General features: G+C 45.3%; 1 protein-coding gene and 1 long non-coding RNA gene across 3 annotated transcripts in view; one reads left to right on the top strand and one right to left on the bottom strand.

The window, feature by feature from the left end:
* The window catches only part of TARS2 (threonyl-tRNA synthetase 2, mitochondrial), a 171,321-nt gene that overhangs the window by 93,179 nt on the left and 51,489 nt on the right, over positions 1-26,653 (top strand). The window contains exons 8-12 of the mRNA XM_085638536.1: positions 939-1,017; positions 9,224-9,370; positions 16,182-16,280; positions 24,117-24,283; positions 25,317-25,479. Of these exons, the coding sequence (XP_085494662.1) occupies positions 939-1,017; positions 9,224-9,370; positions 16,182-16,280; positions 24,117-24,283; positions 25,317-25,479 (655 nt within the window). The remainder of the gene's footprint in view (positions 1-938; positions 1,018-9,223; positions 9,371-16,181; positions 16,281-24,116; positions 24,284-25,316; positions 25,480-26,653) is intronic.
* Positions 17,053-26,653, bottom strand: part of LOC146772730 (uncharacterized) — a 463,041-nt gene continuing 453,440 nt past the window's right edge. For both annotated transcript variants that reach the window (XR_014972210.1, XR_014972209.1), the window contains exon 8: positions 17,053-20,025. This is a non-coding gene — a long non-coding RNA (uncharacterized LOC146772730). The remainder of the gene's footprint in view (positions 20,026-26,653) is intronic.

Genomic DNA, 26,653 nt, shown 5'->3' with positions numbered 1-26,653 from the left:
TGGAAAGTTCCCAAAGGATATAATGTTTTTGCTGTATCTCCATTGTGAGACAGGCGTGCTAAGGCTCCTCTTGCGCCTTTAATACAGTGCTTTGTAGTTATATTGTATCCCGCCAGGTGAGAAGTCTGTTAAGTAAAGTGATTCAAGTGCTGTTGCTTTACTGTGAACACACCAGTTATATCTAATAATAGGTTCTACGTTTCACGCTCTAAATGTGTCGTAAGGACAGCACTCCACTCTGTGTGCGTGGGGGACTTCAAATGTCTACTGTCTAATAGTAGACGGGGTGGATTGTCTCTTGGAAACAGGAGGGTGCTCATGGTTGAGTCCCATGGTCCTCTCACACCTTGATAATGCAGTTCTCTCAGAATGGCTTTTATTTCCCCTTTGGTTTTCAGCTTTAATAGAAATTGGGCTATAACATCTGGCTTTCTACACAGTGGTATTCCACGTGGAGTCGATTCGAAATTTAGTAACTGCTCCTGAGCCAATTTGCCTTTTGATTTATTGAGGCCTTAGGTTATCACAAAAGAGACAAGTTCAGCGTGGCCTGGTCCGGCGTATTGAGGGAGTGTTCTAGATGCATGTGGGGTGTGGACCTTAAAAATATTACTGTAAACTGTGAGAGTTGTGCCGCTAACCAGATGCAATCCAGCCTCTATATCGGTGGCTATGATGGGAATAAACAGGAAGTAACTGGGAATAAACCGGAAAGATGTCGGGATATGTTGTCTCCTAAACATGGTGCTCATAACAGTATGGCCCTCATTACGATGCCAGTTGAGCATCGTTTCGGGATCAGGACCACCCGACAAGTAGGCGGCGTTCCCGACCTCCAAATTACGATCCAACCGTTGTCTGCTGTAGTTGCTATAGGCTGAGCATTAGCAACCAGTACGGAATTACAGTTAATAATGTTTGTTGTCTCCCTTCCTCAGGTGTGGATCGCTTGTTGACCTCTGCCAAGGCCCTCATGTACGCCACACAGGACAAATAAAAGCCTTGAAACTGATGAAGGTCTGTTCACTTCTTGTGTTAGTAACCTATTGCCTTGCATGGAATAACCCCAAACAATATTCAAGTTCTTTTTTTCTGGGTATTGTTTTCATTATTGATCCGTTTCAAATGGCAGAGGAACCCGTAAGAATGCTGGATCACAGGGATGCCTGCCTCCTGGTGGTTTTGCTGTCTTTCTCAACTACTTTTGAGGGCTTGTGAGTAGTCCGTCTTCGGGCCCGAATGCTAGCACCTAAATTAAACCGCTAAGGATTTGGGTTCTGTTGACAATTATTGCAATCTCAGGGTGTCCTATCTTTAGTATCTGTGTCCTGTACATTGAAGTGTCTGTATCCTACTCACTGATTATGTTTAATTCCACCCAAACTTTAATACTTTGATTTCTCTTTTCTATTCTTTGGGAACTCAAAGTGTCAAAACTTAAAGACGTAAGTTTTTACTTTATGCTTCTTCATCATCGTCAGCCAGTTCTCTGCCTTGGCGTGGTTGATTTATTGTTAATGAGATTTCCCCAGTTCCTATGGCTTAATCACTTGAAGATATTCTTTTGCCTTTACCTCAGATATAAAAAAAACTTGTTTTTCCTTTATATACTATTTTAAGTTTGTCTGGACTTAAAAGAAATGCTTGTGCGCCCTTGTCCTGAAAAGAGTTAATTAACTGTCGTAACTGCCATCTTTTTCCCACCATAGCAGGGCAGAAATCAGGACGAACAAAGACTCTATGCCAGCTGCTTTTTTCTGTCTATCTGGACTGGCTAAATCGTACAGAGCCTGTCTAGATAAAAAATTAGATAGACATATCAATATTGCTCTGGGCCTTGCATTATATTGGTTCTGTTTCACTTGGAAGGGAAATCGGTGGGCACGCTGTATTACGGTATCCCATGCCCATTGAACCAATTCTGGGAAGGCCTCTGTGAAAAGTTTCACGACAAACTTCTGAGGATCTGATCCTTCAACTCCCTCTGGTACACTGAGAATTCTTAGATTATTCCACCGGATGCGGTTTTCCATGTCCTCAATCTTCCAGGATACATCCTCCCTCTGTGTTGTCAGCGCCTCAGTGACTGTTTTTTGCGCAGCCATCTCATCTTCAAGAGTAGAAATTCGGTTCTCGGCCTCAGATATCCTTTCCGCAATCTCTGAGCAGGATTTGGCCACCCACCGGATTGAGTTCTGCAATTTCCTGCATGCGCCTTGGGCTTTTTGACTTTCTGCTTGACTTTCTTCTCTGTGCGTCATCATTGTTTCATATATAACTGCAAGCGAAATGTCCCCAGACCGTTCTGGTGAATTATCTTGATCTTGACCCCCTACCAACTGCTTATTATTGGGTCCATTTCCCGATTTCTCCCTTGAGGATTGTCCAGGAGCAGCATGAATATCCACCCGCTGTGATTTAAAAGGTGCAGCAGTTATTGTTTTTTTCCGCACAGTCCCAGTGGTGGAACATCCTATTGTCTTTCCCTGGATATATAAGTTTGGAAATTATAGTCAAAACTCGTACAGAGTTAGGCTGACCAGCAAGCTAGAGATTTCTTAAGGATATTCCCCTACAGTTATCTTTTTTTTGTGTGTTTGGGGTGTGTACAAGGCTCTCCATCACTGTAGACGGTTGGGTCTACCAGCCTCCTTGTTGGGAAAGGTAGTGGGGGGACCTTCTTTGGTACAGGAGGTAGTAGCAGGGAGGAGGGGGGGACTGCTGGTGTGGGGAGGAGGGAGGCTACCAAGGGTGGCGGGATTAAGAGGGGTAAAACCATAAAAAAAGCCAGTAGCTATTACAAGATTTATGAAAGGGAGAGAGATGAATTTAAGAGAGAGAGGAAGTGATGCCTGCTCTTTTAAACCAGGGGAAAATGCATTATTAGCTATATGTACATTTAATGTGCGAGGATTTAACGAAAGGGGGAAACGCCAAAGAGTGGCTCGAGAAATGAGGAATATATCCCCTGATGTAGTCTGTCTCCAAGAGACGCATGTTCCATGGAATAAACATAATATACTAAAGGAGCTAGGGTATGAACTTCTAGTGTGTACCTCCCAAGGCACTACTACTAGAGGTGTTGCCATTCTTGCGAAAAGTAACTTATTAAAAGTAATGAGAAGCTCAGCAGATAAGTGTGGGCGCTGGGCCAATGAGCAATGTACAATATGCTCGGTATATGGTTCTAACTTTGATGATACCCAGGTTATTGATCACTTGAATGTAGAATTAGCCACTTGGGCAACCCCATTGATACTTACGGGGGACTTTAATATTCAATTGGGGGAAGTGACTCGGACAGGGTGGAGAAAAATATTTTGGCAGGAAACCCAAGGTACACAAAGCTCTTCAGCAACTTCTTTATGAACATGGCTTAGTCGATGTATGGCCCAGGTTAAAACATTCAGAGCCAGGGTACACGCATTATTCCTATCCCCATCAAAAGCTAGCCAGACTAGATTATTTCTTTGTAACCAAAACTCACTTAAGAAATGCATACATACAGATTTCCCCCCGAATAACCTCGGATCATAACCCAGTTCTACTGAAACTTACAATGCACGGCTTGGCACGGCCCAGAAGTGCATTCTCCTTTGACAGGAAGTTATTATTAAATGAAGAATTTATCAACCATATACGGAAGTGGCTGACACAATTCCTGACCATAAATCGTAACTCCACTAAATATGTTATAGTCTGGGATGCTATGAAAGCAGGGCTCAGGGGAGAGATACTCCGCTTTGGATTGCACGTGCAGAAACAACTTAGACAGCATCAAATGGCGCTATATGAAGATCTGCGCCACGCTGAATATAATTTGATGGAAGCAGTTCAGGGGAAGTCCGATACTACACAGGCACAAACACAGGTGGCATGCTGCAAAATCAGGATAATTGAGGAATGGGCCAAAGATATTGCAAAGAACTATCATCTTTTTAGGAGAGAGTGCTACGAATTTGGGGAGACAACAGGAAGATGTTTGGCCAAGAAGATCAGATGTAAGGAAGTTAAAAATACTATTTCGGAAATTGAAGACTCAATGGGGAACATAATTGAAACACCAGAAGGAATTTTAGAGGTCTTCAGGGCTTTTTATGAGGTGTTGTATTCAGAGGATAGTGACAGTCACGGGGGGAGGGGAAGATTTGTATAAAGATCCTTATAGGAAAATGTTGAAGGAGGAAGACCAGAAAGCACTAGAGGAACCAATTTCAATGGAAGAGCTTGTAGATGCCGTAGGCTCATTAGCTACAGGGAAAGCCGCTGGTCCGGATAGGCTCCCGCTAGAACTGTACATACTCTTTTTACCAGAAATATAATCAGATATGTTAGCTGTTCTCCGGGAGGCACAAAAGGGTGTTTCCCCTGCTTCATGGGAAGCAGCCAGTATTGTCATTTTTCTCAAAAAAGACAAGCCACCCACACTTCCAGGCTCATTCAGACCGATATCACTCATAAATTGCAACGGGAAAATCTACGCTAAAATACTAGCAACGCGACTCTCTCAAGTGATTACACCTTTAGTTTCGGTCCACCAGCATGGATTCATACCAGGGAGAGGCACGCCTAACCATATAAGCAGAGTTACAACAATGCTGGATATCGCCAATATATGTAAACTGCCATGCGGGGTGATACTATTGGATGCAGAAAAAGCGCTTGACTGTGTCTCCTGGCAATTTTTATGGGCAACAATGAGGTGGCAAGGGTTTGGAACTGGTTTTATCCAGGCAATTAAAGCTATGTATAGATCTCCAAAAGCTCGAGTCAGTGCGCTGGGGCTAGAGTCGAACCCCGTGTCCATGTCAAGGGGTACCCGACAGGGCTGCCCCTGCTCCCCTTTGCTATTTGCGTTATATATCAACCCATTCCTAAACCTATTGGAGCAAAGGCTGAATGCCCATCCATCAGGCTCTAGGCAGGAACGGGTTGAAATATTAGCCTACGCAGACGATATAGCGATAGTCTCGCCGGATCCCGCCACCACATTGGTAGAGACGGAACAACTGGCATCAATATATGGGAGGAGCTCAGGTTATAAACTAAATCTGGCAAAGACACAGGTTATATGCACAGATCAAATACATCTTAACGACTCTAGAGTCATGGAGGAGGCGATATATTTGGGGGTGCGATTGAATTCATGTCTTGACTCAATGGTGGTATCTAACTGGGATCCTCTGTTACGTAAGATTAAAACGGAATTAGATAGGATGGAAGGTCTTCATTTGTCAATGTTGGGAAGATGCAATGTCCTAAAAATGAACATTTTACCTAAGGTTCTTTACTTTTTTTAGGGCAGTCCCACTAGAAATTACAAGGAAACCGATTCAGAAACTACAATCTATCTGTAGCAGCTTTCTCTGGGTCAGCCTTGGGCTGGATTAGGTCTTTTCTCAATGGCCGATTGCAGTAGGTCTGGCTGCCAACTTGTGCCTCTACTCCCCAGCCTATCGCTACGGGGGTCCCGCAGGGGTCATCCCTTAGTCCCCTTTTGTTTAACATCTATGTCATCCCGCTGGTTGTCTTAGCGGAGTCACTAGGGGCTAAGGTGATGGCCTATGCGGATGACACCCAGCTTTTGATGATGATTCGGTCTCCTCTGCCCAACACTATCTTTCTTCTGTTTTTCATTGGCTGGCTAATGCACAGCTTAAATGTAACGAGGAGAAATCCGAGATACTCTTGTACGGTAAATTCCCGCCTAGGATAAGGAATAGTATGATTTACTATTCCAACACTTTCCCTAGTGTTGCACACACTGGAGTTGGAATAGTAAATCATACTATTCCTAAGTCCAGCGTGCCATCTAGCGCAAGTCATTGTAACGACTTGCGTTGTAAAGGTAGTGCGTTGTGACAACGCGGTTTCTTGTAACAACCGCGTTGTGTTTGCATCGTGGAGTAAAATCCGCGATGTAAAGACATATATTTGCAGGAGACACTTGCAGTTGAGTGGGCCTGCACAAAGAGGCTGTAGGTGGTGACTGGAAGTCCATTCTAGGCAAACCCAAGGGTGAGCTCAGCCTTTAAGGGTCTCAGGACCCCTTTGGCACTGTCATCTCTATCGGAGTCAGGCTGTGGGGCGCGGGTGCAAAGATACTTTGTGGTGTCGGGTGGCGGCAGTCAGAGGCTCACTCTTTGTTTTGGTTCTGCAGAAAAGGGGTAAACCGGACAGCGTGGCCACTCTTGATGTGGGTATCGCTGTCCCTGAAGGGCCTCGCTGTACAGATCTTCCTTGGTGTTGGTGTCCGGCCCGGACAAAGCGAGCCTTAGTTGCTGCAACGAGTCCGATACCCCAGGTATTGGTACTGTGCTTCTCCGCTCGGTCCTGGCGTCCCTACACTTGGAAAGAGGATAGATCTGACCTGTGAGAGCACAGCAACCTCTTCTTGGACAGCTGCAGTGTTAGTAGTCCCAGAAAGCATCAGTACTGTGAACCGGACCTTGCTTCTTTGGTGCCTGTGGCTGCCGGAGAGTTGCTCCTGTACTCCAAGGGAATTCCCTGGTAATTTATGAGGCTCTGGCATCCCTCCAGGTTTTTTAGAGTCTTCACAGCGTCATGACAAGTTGGTTTCTCCACGAGTGTCAGGAGCAGCTGGCAGGGTTGGCGCAAAGTCTGTAGTTGCTCCTCTGCTTTCGTGTTAGCAATCTTCTTTGTCCTCTCCTTCTTTGTGTCTGTCAAATCGGAGGTCCTGGCAATAGGGGTGCCACCCAAGTACTGTATTTAGGGAGGCATTACAGTGAGTGTCCAGTAGTAGCAAATTGGCTACCTACCTTTAGGGTGACTCAACTCTCTATATGGCCACTTCCTGTGGGAAGTGGGCATACCCCAGAGGACCTAATTCCACCAAAAACCAAGATTGTGGAATTTCCCTAGTCGTGTGCACCTCAGTAGAGGTACTGATTGTTAGGTAAATTCATTCAACAGCAGTTAACCGCACCCCACCCCAGCCCACCACACCACCTCGAAATTGGACATTTTAATTTTGTACACATATTCAGCATATTTTTCACCTTGGACAATGGACGTACCATGCTGTTGGTACGTATTCTGCATGTTTGAAAAATTCATGCCTCCCTCTCGTGTTTTTTTCCACCCTGCCCTACGTTTTTGCTTCCATGAACTCGACGATTCAGGAGTATACTGGAAGTGATCCTTGCTTTTGCTGTTCACAAGAAGAATCCAGCTGTGCTGGCAGAGTCACACTAAGTTAAGCTCCAGTCTAAATGTCGGAAGAGAATAGTGATTCTCCTCCTCTGAAGATTGGTCCACATTACTCTTAACTGTTTTTTTTTGCCCGCTTCCATGTGTGGCTTTCGTTTGTTTGTGTGTATGTGATGTTTGTTTTTCATTGAGTAAGAGTGGGAAATTCAGGACACTGTAGCAGCTTCACAAGGTGGCCGGTATCCATGTATGTTTGTTTTTGCCAGCTTTTTGACAAGACAGAAGGCATCTGCTTTACTCAGGCACCCTCTTTGACACCAATAACTGTGGGTGGGGAATGCTTCTCTTTTGTTTAAAGTCTGTTCCCCCTCCTCAGGTGTAACGCGCCCTCCTCTTTTCGTGTTATTGGCTCACTATAGTAACCTTGCCAGCGCTGAGCTCTTTCTGGTTGTGGAGCAACAAGATTATCTTGATCATTTAGATTGTCTGCTGTGGATGCCCAGGGACACCAAAGAATAAAGATGGAAGTGCTCTTCTGCGGGACTGCCTTAAATTCTTGGATTTCTAACAAGATGGCATTTTGGTTGGTTGCCTCTTACCTCTGCCCACTTAGAGGTATAATTACTGGAGCTCGCAAATTCTTCATCTGAACAGCAGTGTTGGGCAGCTGTTATCCTAGAGTCTGAACCTCTGCTTTTTGTGGCTGTCCATCAGGGTTATGACAAACCTGGATCTAAGCAGCCTCTTGTTGTATGACTTGTCCAAGGAAGAGTTGGCCTGCCCTGCAAGAGAGGCCCGACGACAGAAATAGAACTACACACCCAGCTGACTTAGGATCTACCTGGAGGACCTCTCAAGAGGTCCATGATATTTGCATTCCTCTATAATGCATACCTCTTATAAACTGTGCGCTAACAATGGAAAGATCACAAATAGAGTTGCTACGAAACTGAAGAGTTGAAAGTAAACTTCTATAGCTCCCAGTCCCACCTCTTAACGGTTGCTCGTTGCAAGATATGACAACTTACAGCGTTGATCTGTGTGAGGACTTTTTGTGTGAATTTGAGGTTGTCAGTGGTTACTGGATGCTATTGTGTATGTGTTGGTGTAATGTCATTTGCCATGCTGTCCAAGTTTCACAACACTGGTGCACTCCACATTGGATCTCCAGGAAACTCCACTTAGACACTTGACTGTATCTGGGTAGCAAGTCTGAGTTAACTCTAGGAGGCGGAGACACTTGACAGGTTCATGAGCTGAAGTTTTCAAATCCTGATTCTTTCCCAACATCACCCGTAATATGGTTGGTTCTGTTCATCGAAACACGCACCTCATCCATCTAGAACAGCTTTTTATCAAATTTGTCAGGGCTTCTCGGAAGGTACAAGCTGTGGGTGATTCTTCATGCTGCCCAGTGTCACAAGAGTCTGAGACGAGAGCTGGCACATTCGGCATTATGGTCGAGGTGCAAATAAGCCTCCGTTAACCACTGACTGCATGTCCTTTCGCCTCTGTAGGTACCAAGACTGTTGAGTAATTGTTGCTCTATTACAACCTTCATAAATGCGAACCTTTTTCCCTCTTCTATCCCTCCACTATCCTTCTCAATCTAAAACACTGACTAACATATCCACAGCTCAAATTACTTTCATATTTTACCTATACTGATTCACCACTAGTCCTTTACGGGTTCTGGAGTCACGTGCTCCTCGCCAAAAAGCGCTTTAACGCCTCTTCAGGGGTAGTAAGCTCTATATCAATGCAATTACAATACAATATAGAATGTAGGCCATGGGAGTCCATTGTATTTCCTGGTGGGCCGGATCGGTGCCAGTGTTATTTGGATAGTCATATAAGATATAATCACATACCATAAATCTAAAGGATTACATTTACATAGTCAATGGTTATTCTAAGTGTGCGGCATGGATCCGGCACAACTGCATACTGTGTCGGGCAACCCTGGCCTAGGCACTCTGATGGAACTACTGCGTGTTGTAAATTACAGTTATCGTTGTTCTCAGTAAAGCAATTTTCTTTCCCTTTGATGCAGAATTCGGCTTCCTTTTGGAATGGAGACTCCAGCCAGGAAACTCTCCATAGAGTCTATGGCATTTCCTTCCCAGACGGCAAACAGCTAAAGGAATGGGAGAGGATACAGGAGGAGGCCAGCAAGCGGGACCATCGCAAAATAGGAAGGGTAAGGGCCCACTCATCAGTACAGGCATCGGTAGCCTCAAGCGTATGTGCATTAGTATGAGTCCAATGTTCGAGGCATGTGGGCTGCTGAATTCATATCTGTGCATAGATCGCCGCCTAGTGTTGGGTCCGGATGTTTGCACGTTGTTGTCCTGGAAGAGTCTTCGAAGTATCCTTGGATAGGTGACTCCTCCCCTGGACTACAGTGCGCATGGGCATCCTCTCCATCCTCAGATTGTTTTTTTCCGCCATTGGGTTCGGATGTGCTATCTTAGCTCAAGTTAGGAAAAAATTTTGTCGAGGCCACAAGGCCTTTAGTTCGCGTCGGTACTGTTTATCGATCGGGTTTCGATAGCATTTTGTTAGTTTACTAACTTTCAGCACCGACTTCTTTCGCATTTACCTGTCCATCGACTACTTCGACGATGGAATCCAGGACGCCATTCAAAAGGTGTCCGGTATGCAATGCGAAGTACCCACACATCGACGTCCATCCGGTGTGCAACAAATGCCTTTCGCCGGACCACGACGAATCGACATGCATGGCCTGTGCCCGGTTCCGTTCCAAGAAGACTCTAAGGAACCGAAGAGCGGCGAGACTCGAGGCGCGGCACGCGGCACCGGCCCCAACAGACATCTTCGACGAGGCCGACGTCGAAGAATTAGAAGTCATACCCTCCAGTCCCGTTTCCGAACACGACCCCGGATCGGACGAGGGCGACGAGTCACTCTTCCACAGAGGTGAAGACGACACCGAGGTAGGAGACGACGAGGAGGCCTTAGGGGCCGAAGAGAGTAGCTCCAATGATGAACAAGGCCTACCTGTTCAAACCGAAGAAACACCAGCGCCACAGCCTTTGGCTCCGGTCGAGGGATCGCCTTCGGGCCTTACCCGAGACCCATCCCGTAGTTCTTCGGCCCCGCCCTCGGGCCCGGCCTCGGACGTTCAGCGGCAGCCATTGCTGCATAAGCCAGCTGGTTTCCCTACCACAAAACCGAAACCGAAAGCTGCTCCGGTTCATACGAAACCGAAACTGAAAGTGGCGCTGGTCGGATCGAGGCCTTCCACGCCTTCGACGCCAGCGCAACGCGTCGGCACCGACCGCACCAAGAGGGACTTCGGTGCCGAACTGGAATCGGGCGACATCGGAGTCGACAAACGGAAAAAGGCCATCGGCACCGAGAAACCTACTCGACTACCGACGCCAACGACACCGAGGGCAATACCGCCTGCTTCGCCTCGCGTCGCTCCCTCGACGACGCCGATGCCTCACGTATCGAGGACGTCGACGGTGATCTCCACACCTCGACTCGAGGACCCGCCGGCACCGAAAAAATCCACGCCCGGCTCTACGAACCTGCCCGGTGCCAAAGCCTCAAAGACGCCCCAAGTGCGGCCTGCGGCGACGCAAAGCAACAAAACCACGGCGGCCCTCAAAGACCCGTCGGGTTCCGGCCCGATCGGAGCTCCAGCAACCTCTACGGGGCCAGCCAACATTACCTTCGGCTTGCCTCCGTCAACAATCCCGAAGATGTTCCAACTCAGGACACGGGTTACCCAGACTCCGGTTCCACCGGACGAGACGTCTCCGTCACGTGTCATCGACGCCGACACTGGCAGGATGATTCTCCACGACCGAAGAATAACTTCGGAACCGCCATTGGGCCCTTTCAGGATCCCACTAAAAAGGAAGCTGCCTGTGGAATCAGAACCTCTCCTTTATGAACCGTTCCATTCCTCCTACCAGGATCCACACCGGTTCTCCCCCACACGCTCCGACACGGATGCATTGGAGGACTACATGGATGACCAAGCACCCTACCATGTAGACACAGACCCTGATGACCAGCAGGACCCTGATCAAACTTGGGGCGACCCTGCAGACCCCAGTGCACCTCTCGATACACAGGACCCACAACTCTATGGGGCAAAAACATCTCCCACGGAGGATACTGCGGCGTTCAACGCTCTTATTGAACGTGCTGCACATAACCATGGGGTACAGCTTCACTCAGATACCATCGAGGATGACTTTCTAATGGACACTTTTGCATCCTCAGAAAGACATGTAAAAACTCTGCCAATGCTGAAGGGGGTCCTCAAACCAGCTAAGGACATTTTCAAGGAACCCACCAGGGCACGAGTGATAAACCCCAGGATTGATAAAAAATACAGATCAGCACCTGGGGATCCTACTTACATCAAAGGACAATTACCACTCGACTCCATCGTCGTAGCGAATGCTCGCAAGAGGGCACACTCGCAAACGACAGGTGACGCTCCTCCCCCGGACAAAGAGTCCAAGGTGCTAGAGACCTCCGGCAAGCGAGTTGCCGCCCAGGCTGCCAACATATGGCGCATAGCCAACACTCAAGCGCTCCTCGCTCGCTACGATAGAGCGCACTATGACACATTGGAGCAACTACTCCAACATCTCCCTGACCAGTTCAAAGAAGGTGCAGAAATTCTTATCAGAGAGGGACAGCTACTCACAAATGCTTCCATCAAATGTGCACTAGATGCTGCAGACACGGCTGCCAGGGCCATAAACACAAGCGTCATGCTGCGACGACATGCCTGGCTACGAATCTCAGGATTCAAGCCTGAGGTACAAAACAACATACTGAACCAGCCCGTCAACCCCGACTATTTATTCGGCCCAGAGGTTGACACCACCCTCGAAAAGATAAAAAAGGACACGGACACTGCAAAGTCCATGGGCGCCCTCCAAACTCAGTCCTTTCGGAGCGGCTCCTTTCGCCGCCCCGGAAACAAGGGGGCAGGTAGAGGACAGGGGTCACAACAAACGTATAACAAAGGCAATACACAGACCACCTACGATAAAAACACCCGAGGTGGATATCGTGGCTCCAGTACAAAGGGCAGAGGACGTGGCTACGGCAACACCAGGTCCTCCCCCAAGAACAAGCAGTGACGCCCTCTCCCTTCCTCCCGACCACATAACACCTGTCGGGGGAAGACTACAAAGGTTCCTGTCCACGTGGAACTCCATCACCACGGACAGGTGGGTCAAAGATATTGTAAAATACGGTTACTGTCTGGAGTTAACCTCCACTCCACCCACAATACCACCAAGAAACCGTCCTATGTCCTCAGAGCACTTAACGCTCTTACAGCAAGAGGTGCAAAGTATGATTCTAAAAGGCGCTATAGAGGTCGTCCCCATCCACGAGCAGGGTACGGGGGTTTACTCCCTCTACTTTTTAATTCCAAAGAAGGACGGGTCGCTCAGGCCTATATTAGACCTGAGACCCCTGAACCAGTACATTCTTTCAGAACACTTTCACATGCTCACCCTACAGCAAGTCCTTCCGCTTCTCAAGCAGGGAGACTTCCTAGCCTCACTGGACCTCAAGGATGCGTACTTTCACATACCCATCCACCCCTCACACAAAAAATACCTCAGGTTCACTGTTCAGGGGCAGCACTATCAGTTCAAAGTCCTTCCCTTCGGCGTGACAACAGCGCCCAGGGTTTTCACGAAGTGCCTAGCTACGGTGGCAGCACATTTACGGAGGCAGCATATACACGTCTACCCCTACCTAGACGACTGGCTCGTTCAAGCGAAGTCAGCCCAGCAATGTGCAAGCCACATGTCCCGCACCATTCACCTTCTTCACAGTCTGGGATTCTCACTAAATTACCCAAAGTCCCATCTCCAGCCCGCACACGTACAACAGTACCTAGGTGCGACTATAGACACTCTGGCGGCCACAGCTCAGCCAAATTTAGTGAGGATCAACAGCATACAACTGCTGATCTCCAAGTTCAAACCCAATCACTCGCTTCCAGCGCGAGTGTTTATGCAGTTGATAGGCATGATGGCCTCCTGCATCTTCATAGTCCCGCACGCGAGGTTACATATGCGCCCACTTCAGGAGTGCCTAGCACGTCAGTGGAATCAGGCTCAAGGACAGTTGAAAGACCTAGTGTTGGTGAGCGGTCGGGCATACAACTCTCTGCATTGGTGGAATCCACAAAACCTTTGCAAGGGCCGACCGTTCCAAGAGCCTGTTCCGCAAATAGTACTGACAGCGGACGCGTCTCTCCAGGGATGGGGAGCTCATGTACTCCACTACACAGTGCAGGGACTATGGACGACACAACAGAAGAAGATGCACATCAACCTTCTGGAACTGATGGCAATCTTCCTGGCCATGAAGGCATTCAAAGTACATCTGTGCAACAAAGTCGTGTTGATCCGGACGGACAACATGACTGCCATGTACTACATACAGAAGCAGGGAGGAACACACTCTCCACAGTTGTCTCATCTGGCTCAGAGCATGTGGAAGTGGGCCATTCAGAGCAACATGTTCCTCATGGCGGAACACCTCCCTGGCAAGGACAACCAGATGGCGGATCTGCTCAGCAGACACAGCCACCAGATGCACGAGTGGGAGTTACACCCATCAGTACTCCAACCGTACTTCCAGCAGTGGGGTCATCCAGAGATAGACCTATTCGCGACAAGCGAAAACGCAAAATGCCAAAGCTTCGCCGCCAGATTCCCACATCCGCAGTCTCAGGGCAATGCGATATGGATGAACTGGTCCGGCAGATTTGCGTACGCTTTTCCCCCAGCGCCGCTGATACCGCTGGTGGCTCGCAAACTACGACAACACTCCCTGACACTCGTCCTAGTTGCTCCCACGTGGGCACGCCAGCCGTGGTACACCACCTTCCTCGAACTTTCCGTGGTGCCGCATCAAAGGCTGCGGATCAAACCCGCGCATTTGACGCAGAACCATGGAGAGGTTCAGCACCCAGATCCGCAACAGCTGAACCTGGCGATCTGGCTCCTGAAGTCCTAGAGTTTGGCTATCTCAACCTGCCACCTGACTGTATGGACATCATCAAGGAGGCCAGGAGACCCACTACCAGGGCTTGCTATGCAGCCAAATGGAAAAGGTTCGTCATTTATTGCGGTAATAATGACATCAACCCGCTGGACGCATCCATCCACAACATCATCTGTTACCTCTTACACCTATACCGATGCAATCTGGCGTACACCTCTATACGTGTCCATTTGACCGCAATATCAGCCTATCTGCAAACCAGGCAGCACCTCTCTCTATTCAGAGTGCCTGCCATCAAAGCATTCTTGGAAGGGCTCAAACGAGTCATTCCACCTAGTCACCCACCGGCTCCAATGTGGAACCTCAACTTGGTCCTCACACGCCTGATGGGTCCACCCTTTGAACCTCTACACTCCTGCGAGATTCAATTCCTTACCTGGAAAGTGGCCTTCCTAGTAGCGATCACTTCCCTAAGAAGAGTTAGTGAACTCCAGGCACTAACCGTTCAAGAGCCATTTATTCAGGTTCACGCCAACAGGGTCGTACTACGTACCAACCCCAAATTCATGCCCAAGGTAATATCGCAGTTCCACATGAATCAGACTATTGAACTGCCCGTTTTCTTCCAAAACCCACAAACTGTTGCAGAAAGGGCACTACATACACTAGATGTACGGAGGGCCCTCATGTACTACATCGACAGGACTAAACCATTCAGGAAGACAAAACAACTGTTCGTTGCCTTTGCCCCACACCACAAAGGTAACGCCATCTCCAAAGCAGGGATAGCCAGATGGATAGTTAAGTGTATTCAAATCTGTTATCAAAAGGCAAAACGCACATTAACTATTCCACCACGAGCCCACTCAACACGTAAGTTGGGGGCTTCCATGGCCTTCCTAGGAAATATTCCCCTGCATGATATATGCAGAGCAGCCACATGGTCCACTACACACACATTTACAAAACACTATTGTGTAGATGTGCAGTCAAAACAGCAGGCAGCTGTAGGACAGGCTGTTCTCAAGACACTTTTTCAGACCGCTGCAGCTGGCACGGGTAGCCGCCGCTAATAGAGGGCACTGCTATGTATTCTATGCACAGATATGAATTCAGCAGCCCACATGCCTCGAACTGAATATGCTACTTACCAGTATGCATCTGTTCTTGGCATGTAGGGCTGCTGACATTCATATCGCCCTCCCTCCTCCCCGGCGCCTGTCGCAGCTGCAGCTCTCAGAATTACTGCAAGCATGGTCATCACTTTCTGTATCTACTCCATCACTGCCACAATGGCGAAAAACAATCTGAGGATGGAGAGGATGCCCATGCGCACTGTAGTCCAGGGGAGGAGTCACCTATCCAAGGATACTTCGAAGACTCTTCCAGGACAACAACGTGCAAACATCCGGACCCAACACTAGGCGGCGATCTATGCACAGATATGAATGTCAGCAGCCCTACATGCCAAGAACAGATGCATACTGGGAAGTAGCATATTCAATTTCAAGTGGATGAATTAAAGCTTTAGAGCATTCACTCCTGTATAATTTATAATATGTGCCCATAAGAGTACGATGCAGTACATTCAGCCGACTCGTCTCACCGTTTCACTTCAGGGACATCATCTTGCTTCATTTGTTATATTGGTTCACTTTTGTTATAGGGTAGTAATCCTCTTGTCCATAGTTATGGAGGTAAACAGCTCCTATTTTTTGAGAATTTAAGGTTTCCCATAGGAGAGGTTTTCTCCGAAAGTTTTAACAGTGTACTTCTCGTAATAATCCACTTATGCAAAGGCAAACTATTTTTATCAGTCATTGTTCTGCTGTGAATAAGCTTGGAAACGAGTCTGCAGGATGTTGGGCCATTTGAGATATTTTTGCGTTTGGAAAATGAGTACCTGGGGACAAATATCTATTAAGTGGGAACTCTTCAGGAGTAGTTCCTTTTTGTGCACTCAGGAATTGTTGATGTTTTTTTCCTAGGATCAAGAATTGTTTTTCTTCCACGCAATGAGTCCGGGCAGCTGTTTTTTCTTGCCACGAGGTGCTCAGATCTACAACACCTTGATGGAGTTCATTAAGGTATGTCCTCATCCTTCTCAAACTGCACACTCCTGGGCAATATCTTTTCTCCTAGCCAACCCCCACAAGTACCAATACTATGGGCACTGGTAGCACCCAGGGAGGGGAAGGCAGAATTCCAACACATTAGTAGTTTTTGGGAACAACAGTCAGGAACATGCATTTCCACACAATGGTGGCATGTTTTTGCCGGGTATTTCACCCGGATGCTTATTTGTCTTTCATCAGGTTAAAGTGTCTAAGTGAAAACCACCAGAGCCGTGGTGTTCCAGCATCCTTTGCCAGCCTCAACAGGCTTACTGGTCCTTCTTGTACAGAGCACATGTGTGGAAAGTGCAGCAGACATCAGTGGTTTCTTTGTCCGAAAGTACATTTTAACCAATCGCTAAGATTTTGAAGGGTCTAAAATTGGATTGAAATTAAATCCAGAAAATAGGCCACCGTTTTATTTTTTGTTCTAATAAAATCCTCAGTTTTCCTGGACAGGTTGGTGTGTAGGAAGGATATTTTATGTGATGTTACCCCGTGCAGGGATTGGTGTTGTAGAATTTTTCTCTTTTTCTTTATCCATATGGGCCTATCTAGCTATCAGAAGCCTTATATGGAATGTGGCATTGCATTATGGCACTGTGGAAACTGAGGGTTCTACGTGTTGGCAGTCGGTGAGGCACCCCCTAGCTCCTGAATATTGATGGTATAATGACTGAAGCGTTCTGGATTACACTGTCATTCCCACATCTGTACTTGCGACTCATGATTGGTAGGACAACACTGGTGGCAAGGCTAGGTTGCAGTAAAGGCAGTTCAATCCAAATATCTTCAGTTTCAGGTCGTGTTGGCGTACAAGGGATGCCCAAGTAGCTGGTTAAAAATAATGATGTCCAATTTGTATCTCTGGGGGTGCAGGACTTAGTGAAGAGTTTGCCCATCGCCCAACAGAAGATAGCCTTGTACACAACACAAGCTCACAGTCTGAACAGAGCGGTGAGGTCACGTGTCCAGAGCACCACAGATCTTAGGGTACCTCGAAAAGGGGTTTTGCGTGAAACCTTGTGGGCTCATCGCACTACCTCCTACAGTGTGATGATGCAAACACCATTTGTATGTCTGAAAGCTAGCGTGGCCTTTCTAAGCTCAAGCCTGCCTGTTTAGGAGCCATGGGAGTTGTCCGCTGCAATAAGGCTTTTGGAGACGAAGAGGAATGTTATATCATGGGTAGGTAAGGCAGGGTATGTATGACAGGAAGAATTCTACTCCGAGAAAAGCATGGAATGTTCACTGTGTAGTCTGTGTTGAGAAACCTAGATGGAGGAAGAAGGGCACGTCCTGATGTAAGGGCCGGATTACTATTGTGGAAGTGAAATGAAATTTTGTGTTGTGGACACAAGATACTTGGAGTATGTCTAAATTAGTGAAGTGTGAGATTGATTGTCTTGAGTCAATTCGATTCAATAGATCTTTATTCGATCTTAAAAAGATCACAAAAGCACAGAGTAAAAACAAAACATAAAACATATGAAATAAACGCAGTATCATAAATAACATTCTTAATTCAGTCATGATTAGCTAAAAACGTTAAAATCACATCAATCTATCACATACAGCAAATTGAATTAAAAGAGAGTATACTAGTCTCTCTAGACGCCGCACCTATCCCACTAGCTGGCCTTCATGGATTTTCTGCTGCGGATAGCCACCTTAAGAAAACAACACACACTATAACAGATATCAGGGCTGCTTAACATTTGAAGGAAGGATAAGGCCACCCTACATTTCAGAAAGGCTAACTTTTTCAATGTGAGTTTAAGACAAAGCTGAACAAACTTATGATAGAAGTCACAGAAAAACATGAAATGTATGAAAGATTGTTTTGCCTTACCATTACAGGGACAGGGGGGCATTGCGCTACCCCACGCATTAGCCCCATCATAAAAAATGCTAAAAACATGATTGTCTGGAGTCATCTGTGCGCTGAGATGCAAGTTTCCTTTTTTGTCTTTGGATTTCAAGTCTTACTCTAGGGTCTGGAAATGGAACTAGGAGCGCGAGAAGCTTCCCCACGAGATCCTGCGGATACCTGCTCTCATTAAACATTTACACATACCGACTCTGTTGAGGACACTTACTTGGTGAAGAACTTTGTGGAACCTTGAGTTCATCTAAATTCTGTATTTGCCTGGGGAGCTATCTTTTACTGTTTTTGGTATTTTGCTATTTATTCTTTCCCTTTCTCTTGGTCACGTTTCTTACTTGTTATTCTTTCCTCTTCCTTTTATTCTATTGCTTGGGAGTGGAATGTGTTTTGGGCTATTTCCTTTTACCTCATATATTTAAGTATCTTCCCACTATCCATGGAACACCTTTGATATATTATGGAACTGCTGTAGGTCAGTGTGGAAACTGAATATTCTAGGTGTTGGTAGTTGGTGAGACATCCTGGCTGCTGTTTGTTGCTGGTGTTATGACTGAAGCTTTTTTGGATTAAACTATCTATCTTGTATTCTGGACTCACAACTTGGTATTGACTAAATCCAACATTTGGAGCAGGTTTTTAAACTTCTTTACCTCCCATCCCAATTTGGGTTGTCATTTGCCTCATTGGCTCTTTCGATGTGTAAAATTCCTCTATTTTATCTCAGTCTTGGTGCGGTCTGTGATGCTTTCGTTGCTCCACAACCATACAGTGCTTTGGATATGCCAAAGATGGTAAATCCAAACAACTGCCTTTCCTAAATGTGTATGAGGACTCACAAAATAGTTGGGCATTGCTGAAATGAGGAATTTGGTTGTTCCAAAACGGAAGCAGTCTGAGAACTACTTTAGGGTTTACACTAATTATGTTCAAGATTTTCTGTTCAGATTCTTGTTTTTATATAATATTTGATATTCTTCAGTTAAATGTTAACACAACTAGGTGTCACTGCCTCCTACCTTTTAGTCTACGTGCGCAACTCAAACTTCTAGCTCACTGCTGCCTGAAGGAGTTTTGGCTTTACAAGCAAAAGGTAATGTCATTGGGGTTTCTTGGTCTTTCTGCACTAACAATACCTGTTCCTCCTGTTGGGTTTTCTCGTTGGGTTATTCGACTTTATTTTGCGCCACTGCTGTCTTCTGCTAATTTAAAAAAACAAATGTACCCATGAATATTGGTGGCAGGCACAGATATATGTGATACAGTAGTTTCTGACATAAGTGCAGAGCTTTTCATGCTGAAGAAACGCACATTGTCAACGAAGCCCATCCTGTGTCTACGAAGGAAATGAAGGTACAATGAAGAAATCCAGACATGGTTTCCTGGTGGGTCTTCGTAGTATTCCTAGATAATGTCATTACCACTCACACTAGACAGTCCATTCCATCTGTAGAAAACTCATTCCTACTCTCCGTTGACTGCTCACTGTTGCTGAGGAGACCATATTCGTTGTCACTCCGGGATGCCCATAGTAAGTGTAGAGAAAGAATTCCTGGTCACCCTGGGATACACATTGTTCCTGAGGAGCTTTTATTCCTGGTCATCCTTGATTGTCTGTTGCTCTTGTGAGATACCGGTAGTGTAGGATTTTAACATCGGATGGAGTAAACTTTTTACCTTGACTTACTTGGAGGATTAACTTTGTTCTTGGGCTTTCTTGGACTATTTTATGATCTTTGACATCTGTAGTAGTCTTCTCGCAAGTTTAACTGGGGCATCCTAGAAAATCTACTGAGAGCCGTCAGGAGCCTTTACACCAGGACTTGGGTGAGCCTGAAAAGATTGGCAAACAGAGTCACAACACGCAAGATCTGGATCAAAACTGGTTTAAAACAGTGATTCATCTTAACACCACTTTTGTTTAATCTTTACTTGGCTGAAATAAATGATGCACTAGTTGTAGGCCGTGCCTCCCCCCCCTAATTCATGGGCTCCCATATACATTGCCTCCAGTATGCGGATGACATGTTTTCATTTGACCATATTGCAGTGCGGCTGCAACGATACTTGGACACACTTGCACTGTATTGCAAGGAAAATAAATTCAATCATTCCGAAACTAAAATCATGGACTGTGGAGCCAGAATCACCAAGACTTCTAATAAATTCAAATTTGTCATGAATGATGTGCGTTTGGAACAAGTATCACGCTTAAAGTACTTGGGCATTTATTTCAGCCAGTGTGGCTCGCACTTAACACATCTAGCCAGCCGAAAAGAAATCTCTCTGTCATTGATCATGAGCTTCAAAAAAGTGGCAAAAAGGATGCCTGGTCCAGACCTCACAGCAGTGCTTAATTTGTAAAACAATAAGTGCCAGGGCCCTCCTCAGGAGGCTGCCACAGCTCTCACTACCCATTGCCCCTGCCATGCTGCCAGTGATAGTAACAACACAACTACTAACCCTCACATCCTACAAGTATGACATGTCGGACTATTCCAGGACCCCAGAGCTCTAAGAATGGTTTGGGCAGCAGGTGTTAGTCATTTTTTTATGTATTTTGAATTAATAAACAACTGTTGTTGTGCTCATCTCTTACTCAGACAAACAGTGCCACCATGTGGCAGGCTGCCATAAGTCCTGGTATTGACAATTAAGTGCCGGTGCTAAGCACCGAAACAACTGGCACAAATTAAGCTCTGCCTCACAGCCATTGTTAAGTAATTGTTACCAACTTTAACTGATGCCTCACTGATACTTAAAGACCATATCGCCACATGGCTGGATAAAGCACACACCCGATGCTACAGACGCCTGTTTCATCTCCCGGAAGCCACTCTGTCATCTCAAATACGACTGGAATTTGGACTAGGAAACAATCAGTCATGTTGAAAGCTTGGTTTTTGGGAGACTATGCCAAACTCAGCGTGACCCCCAAAGAATCCCCCAAATAACTGATTAGGCTAGGCATTCAGGACCAAAATCTCCAATGGGAATCCTACGTGAGGAATTCAATTGAACTTTTGGTCTCACTGAGCATCTTTGAACAAAACCTTCCTCCAAAGTTAACTTCCAAAATTCTAGCTAAAATGCAAAAATAAAATTGGGAGAAGAGGACAGGCAAGAGCTAGCACGAATGGCCCATGCAGGACTCTGTGCGCTTCTCTATCAAGACCAGTTAAAAGCCTCATGCCCATCCAGCCCTATGAAACTGATCTTCAAAAAAGAACTTATGAGGCTCAGAGATGGACTAATACCTTTAAAAGCATATACCTTTTGGGTGCCTAAAAGGCTCTTCTTATCCTAACTGTCAAATATGCAACTTTAAGCAGGAATTATGGATGCACGTTATTTGTTTTTGCCCTTTGTTTAAATAGTCTAAGGTGTTACTGGTTAAAGCCAATATTCCAACATTTGGGCATAAATCAGTGTAACAAGGATATTGCTGCATGTTTGAGTGGAGTAGATGCACAACTGTCAGCTAGGAGTGTGAAATTCCTCACGGAAGCTCTTAAGTTATTGAATTACTGCCAAAGAGCCAGCACAGCACTCTTTACCATTGGACGCTTTAAGCCCCTCAAGATTGCACTGTGCACTTTAATCTCTGGCATACAGCCTTGTTTCTACATTCTGGTTATGCCTAGTGGAGAGTAGGCATGGTTGACCTTTTGTTAGCACCAAAGCACTTTACGAATTGGATGGGAATCTTCCTGGCCCTTGAAACCTAATCGCAATTAATTTGTGTACCAGTCGATACACGAATATGCTCTTTTAGCCTACCCAGGACCAGTGTGAATTAGATTCGCTAGACTTCGTGATGCTGCAAAATGCATTCTATGAATCTGATTTGCTTCTTGCGTCCAATTAAAGTGCACAGTGGGCTTTATTCACTCAGTTGTTACTATCGGACTCTTTAAGCCCGATGTGATTGCATTATGCACCTTATTCACCAGCCCGTAGTCTTGTTGCCAGATCTTGGCTAGGATCTGTGGGGACTAGGTGTGTCTGGCCTGGCTACTGTGAAAGCTCTTCATACATATGCTGGGAATCCTTCTGTCTTCTGAAATTCAGGCACCAATTGGTTTAGGAATTGGTTCTTTAGGTCTGCCAGGACTAGGGTGGGACAGACCGGATAGGCCATTCAATACTGTAAAATGCACTTTTTTGGAACTTGCCTTGCTTTTAATACCAATGAAACTGCACTGTGCACTTTATAGTTGTTTCACACAGGTCAGGACCAGTGCTCGCCAGAGGAAGAATGCCCTTTGTCCTTGCAAAATATATTGTTCGATTCTGATGAGAATCCCTCTGACTTTTGTAGTCTGATCAGACCGCCAGAGCATTTTATTATACACAGTGACCCCCCTCATCCCAGCAGGCTGGGACCTGTGCGAGATTGGCCTCATGGCCCACTGAAAGTGTAAAATGCACTGCATGGAGCCTACCTGGCTGTTTGATATTGCGGAACGCATTTCAATAGTTGGCCTATTCTTTTCTTCCCAGGCCGGTGGGCACTATCTACATATCCTAAAACCTCTGTAGGATCCTGTACAATCTATACTGCGCTTTATGGCCTTGATTCGATACAGAATGTACGTCTTTCACTGTATAGCTTTCTGGGACGTCGGGATCGGCTCTCTAGTGATCACTTTCCTTAGATTAAAGTTTTGTTAAAGGTATATTCGCATTAACAGCACCATGGTGACATTTGTCAAATTTTCTTAATTCTCAATTCTGCAATCTTGCCATAACTTGCTTTTATTTAAAAACACACTGCATTTTATTCTTCGGACTGCATGTTGTCAAGGGGTTGCGTGGGCAGAACGGTGCTTATTTTCTGAAAGTTTACCTATTACACCGTGATTTTATTACCAATTGGAAAAGCTGTAATGACCAAGCACATTTATGACTAAGGCTTCTGGTTTTCCGTTTTTACAGATTTTTACAGATAAATACAGACATAAAACAATGTATTTCCTGTCTGTATTTATTTTTAAAAGTGGAAAAATACTGAAAATGGTGCTTCTTGTGAGCAACTCTCCATGCTGTCTCATGAATTCTAGGCAACATCTGAGCAGGCAGACAGCCTGAAGGGTTAAAATGCAGGATGAGATATCCTTAAATACAGGCATATGTTAGCATATATTTGTATTATGATGCTAATATGTACATGTGAGTGTAGTCTTTTGTTATACGTGGCTGCTAAGTTTGCTAAATGTAACAAGCATCCATGTTTGAGTGCACGTCGCAGAGTTCTATAAACGCAGAAATATACAATTTTTCAGCTACATTTATTCTTGAAACACAAAATAAATATGGGTAAATATCAATAAGAATGGTCAAATGGTCAAAAAATAAAAATGGATAAAAACAGACAGAAATGTTAAAAAAAGAAATACCACAAAACCGGAAGCCCTATTTATGACATATTGAATTGATAGATGGATGCTTTGAGTTGATCTATAGTGGCCTCATTGACTCTGTTCTGTTTTAATCCATTTTTAATTGTTTTGCTCAAACCAATCATACTCCACTATGTCATCAGTCAGAAGCTACTCACTCTCAGTTCTAAAAGGACCCAAAAGGCAATCAAATAAAATCTGTTTAATGAAGCATACAGTTTAAAAAAAAAACCAATTGTACAATAAATAAAATTCATAAGATTAAAAACACTCCAAGTAATGTCATAGAAAACATATTGTTTACTGATTGTAAAACATCACAAATAAGAGAGACAGCATTCCAGACATTTACATTTGTCTTATAAAAATAATAAATAACTAGAAACAATAAAACTTATATTACTTCGCAAGTTTAACATGTATTGTTTCCCCTTGAATAGATCCTCTCCTGAACATTGATAGGATCTGAAGAGTACCTAATCCTCCTTGTACTCTATTCTGATGTCTCTTCTACCTTTCTAGAGTGAGTACAGGCAGCGTGGCTTTCAGGAGGTGATCACTCCCAATATATTTAACAGCAAACTATGGGAGACATCTGGTCACTGGGAGCATTACAGCAAGAACATGTTCTCGTTTCCGGTGGAGGATGAGATGTTCGCCATAAAGCCCATGAATTGCCCCGGTCACTGGTGAGTGAAAATAAGCAGCAGTGTGGTGCAAAGTTATTATATGTTGGTTGCAAGTGATACACATACTCAATATGACGACTCGCTTAGCGGATCCTGAGAGCAGAGAGTGAGGTCATGAGAAATGATGGTATTGGTGCTGATGAGAGGTATGAATTTGAGCAGTGACAATGAGGTGAATCCCAGTCAGACAGTGAGTTAGAAACATCAGGCTCACCTAAAACTCCCCCCACCCACCCCTGGCTATGCTATGAGATGTACTCATTTCTGGGAGCACAAATACCTTGTATCTAGGCATTGAATCTTAAGTCCATCTCCTTCTCTTGTCCAAGAATCTTTGAAGTAAGTAATATGTGCTAGACTGTCAAATAGGCTGCAATTGGGAGTAATGAGCAGGGGTATTAAACTATCTTCTGTTGAGTCTTACATTATTAGGGACATTTTACAGCTAAGAAAAAGTTATTTCTCTGTAAGGTTGATTTTGAAGCTTGATGACTCAGTCACATGGTTTAACCAATCCTGCCATCTGATTGGCCAAGGCACTGATTTTTTTTAAACACACAAGCCAGGTAAAGTAATCTTAAGTGTCTCTACATTATCAGATTTTCCCCATGCCAATAAGCAGAACTCCACAGTACACGTCTAATTACTTCCTTTTTACATTTTATTTGTTTTTGTCCAGCAAACATATGATTTCAAGTATTCACCACTTTCTTGTATACAGAAATTATTTATGGACCATATTTTGATCACTGGTCCATTTTACTTGGCGTGTCAGACTTTTCTTTAATACTCTGTACAGGAGAAGTGAAACCGAGCACATGGAGAGAGAATTTTTCTGTAGAGCTAGTCTCATGGCAACTGGAAGGAAGCTAGTGGAAAGTAAAGCTCACTGCGAATGCTGGTGGGATGCTTGGTGATCATTAAGTTTTAAAGGCTGATTTCTTGCCATGATATGCTTAATCGATTGTAAAGGTGTAAAATATATGTGTCATTTTCTGGGATGATTATCAATTCCCTGCTTCTCTTTCCTCAGTTTGATGTTTGACCATCGGCCTCGGTCATGGAGAGAGTTGCCCCTCCGACTGGCTGATTTTGGGGTTTTGCACCGGAACGAGGTCTCTGGCGCCCTGTCCGGCCTCACTCGTGTGCGCCGCTTTCAGCAGGATGATGCTCACATCTTCTGTGCAATGGAGCAGGTAAGGAGCGTGAGGTTCTGGAGAGCCAAGGTATTAATAACAGACAGTGATGTAAAGTACACCTATCTCTATGCCATCTTCTAAGGGAATGATATGAAAGATGTAAACAGGATAAAGGAATGCATAAACACGGATTTGGAAGTGGCTGCTTAAAGTACTTATCTTTGCAAACAAAACCCAGCAGGTCTGGCAACTTCCATTTAAGTTCAACCAAGCAACTTAGGAGCACCATGGTGTTTCTGTTTAGACATCTTTAGATCCATGGTTAGCCTTGCACTGCCCTATGTCACACTTTTTGTCACCAACCTCAAGTATTACTTCCGGTTTCGCCAACTCCTGGCTTTTTGTAGCAAATGTCCCGCTCTACAGTCCATGTCACTTTAAGATTTTAATTTTCTTCCTCAATTTCCTTCTTTTGTTCCTTTGTAGACACATTATTTATTTTATATATTTCTGTTGTGCTCGTTGTAGAGAGAAGGGAATGGTGAGAATGGAATTCAGAATGTGTGGATGTAGGTGAGAATGAGGTAGAGACTGAAAATTGGACAGTGAACGGTTGGTGCTGGTTGGAGAAAGATAATTTACGTTGCTCTGTCCTATGTACTTACTGTTTAAGAAGGTGATTGGTGTATATCCAGTCAGATTCCTGCTTTATTCTTCGGAGGCGGTCCTCCCAAACTCTTTATATGTTTCTCCAACTCTCTGTGCTGCGAGCTCCAAATTTCACTTGGGTCTCTTGCCCCCTATTTCACTCTGCACCTGGTCAGCTCTCACTCTACTCACCTCATTGCTTCTCTGCTCCTGATGTTCCCTACCACTGTGTGCCACTCTGTAATCCTTCCAGTGCCGGGCATTCTCAGACGTTAAGGGCACCATTGCAGCAGCCAGTATGTTTGGTTCAATGTGTCTGTCTTTGTCGAACCAGTTAAATCCACTTTGGGGCTTTCTACACGCTGGTAAGAGAGATGGGCGAAGTGACGATGGTATGAGGGAGATCAGAGGCTGAAAAACAAGCAGGTCAGAAGATGCGGGCAAGAAGGACGGAAAATGGCTTTAGGGTGTTCAGAAAAGAAGCTTTATATTGACCTGCTTGATCACAATCGTCCCAGCTCGAAAACCACCTAGCGAAATCGAGGTTTAAACTACCATCCATTGAAGCGGATAGCTGTTCGCT

Source organism: Triturus cristatus, chromosome 12, assembly GCF_964204655.1.
Source record: "Triturus cristatus chromosome 12, aTriCri1.1, whole genome shotgun sequence".
Classification (NCBI taxonomy): Eukaryota; Metazoa; Chordata; class Amphibia; order Caudata; family Salamandridae; genus Triturus; species Triturus cristatus.
Note: the sequence above shows the minus strand (reverse complement) of the source record. Positions and strands in the feature narration are given on the sequence as shown.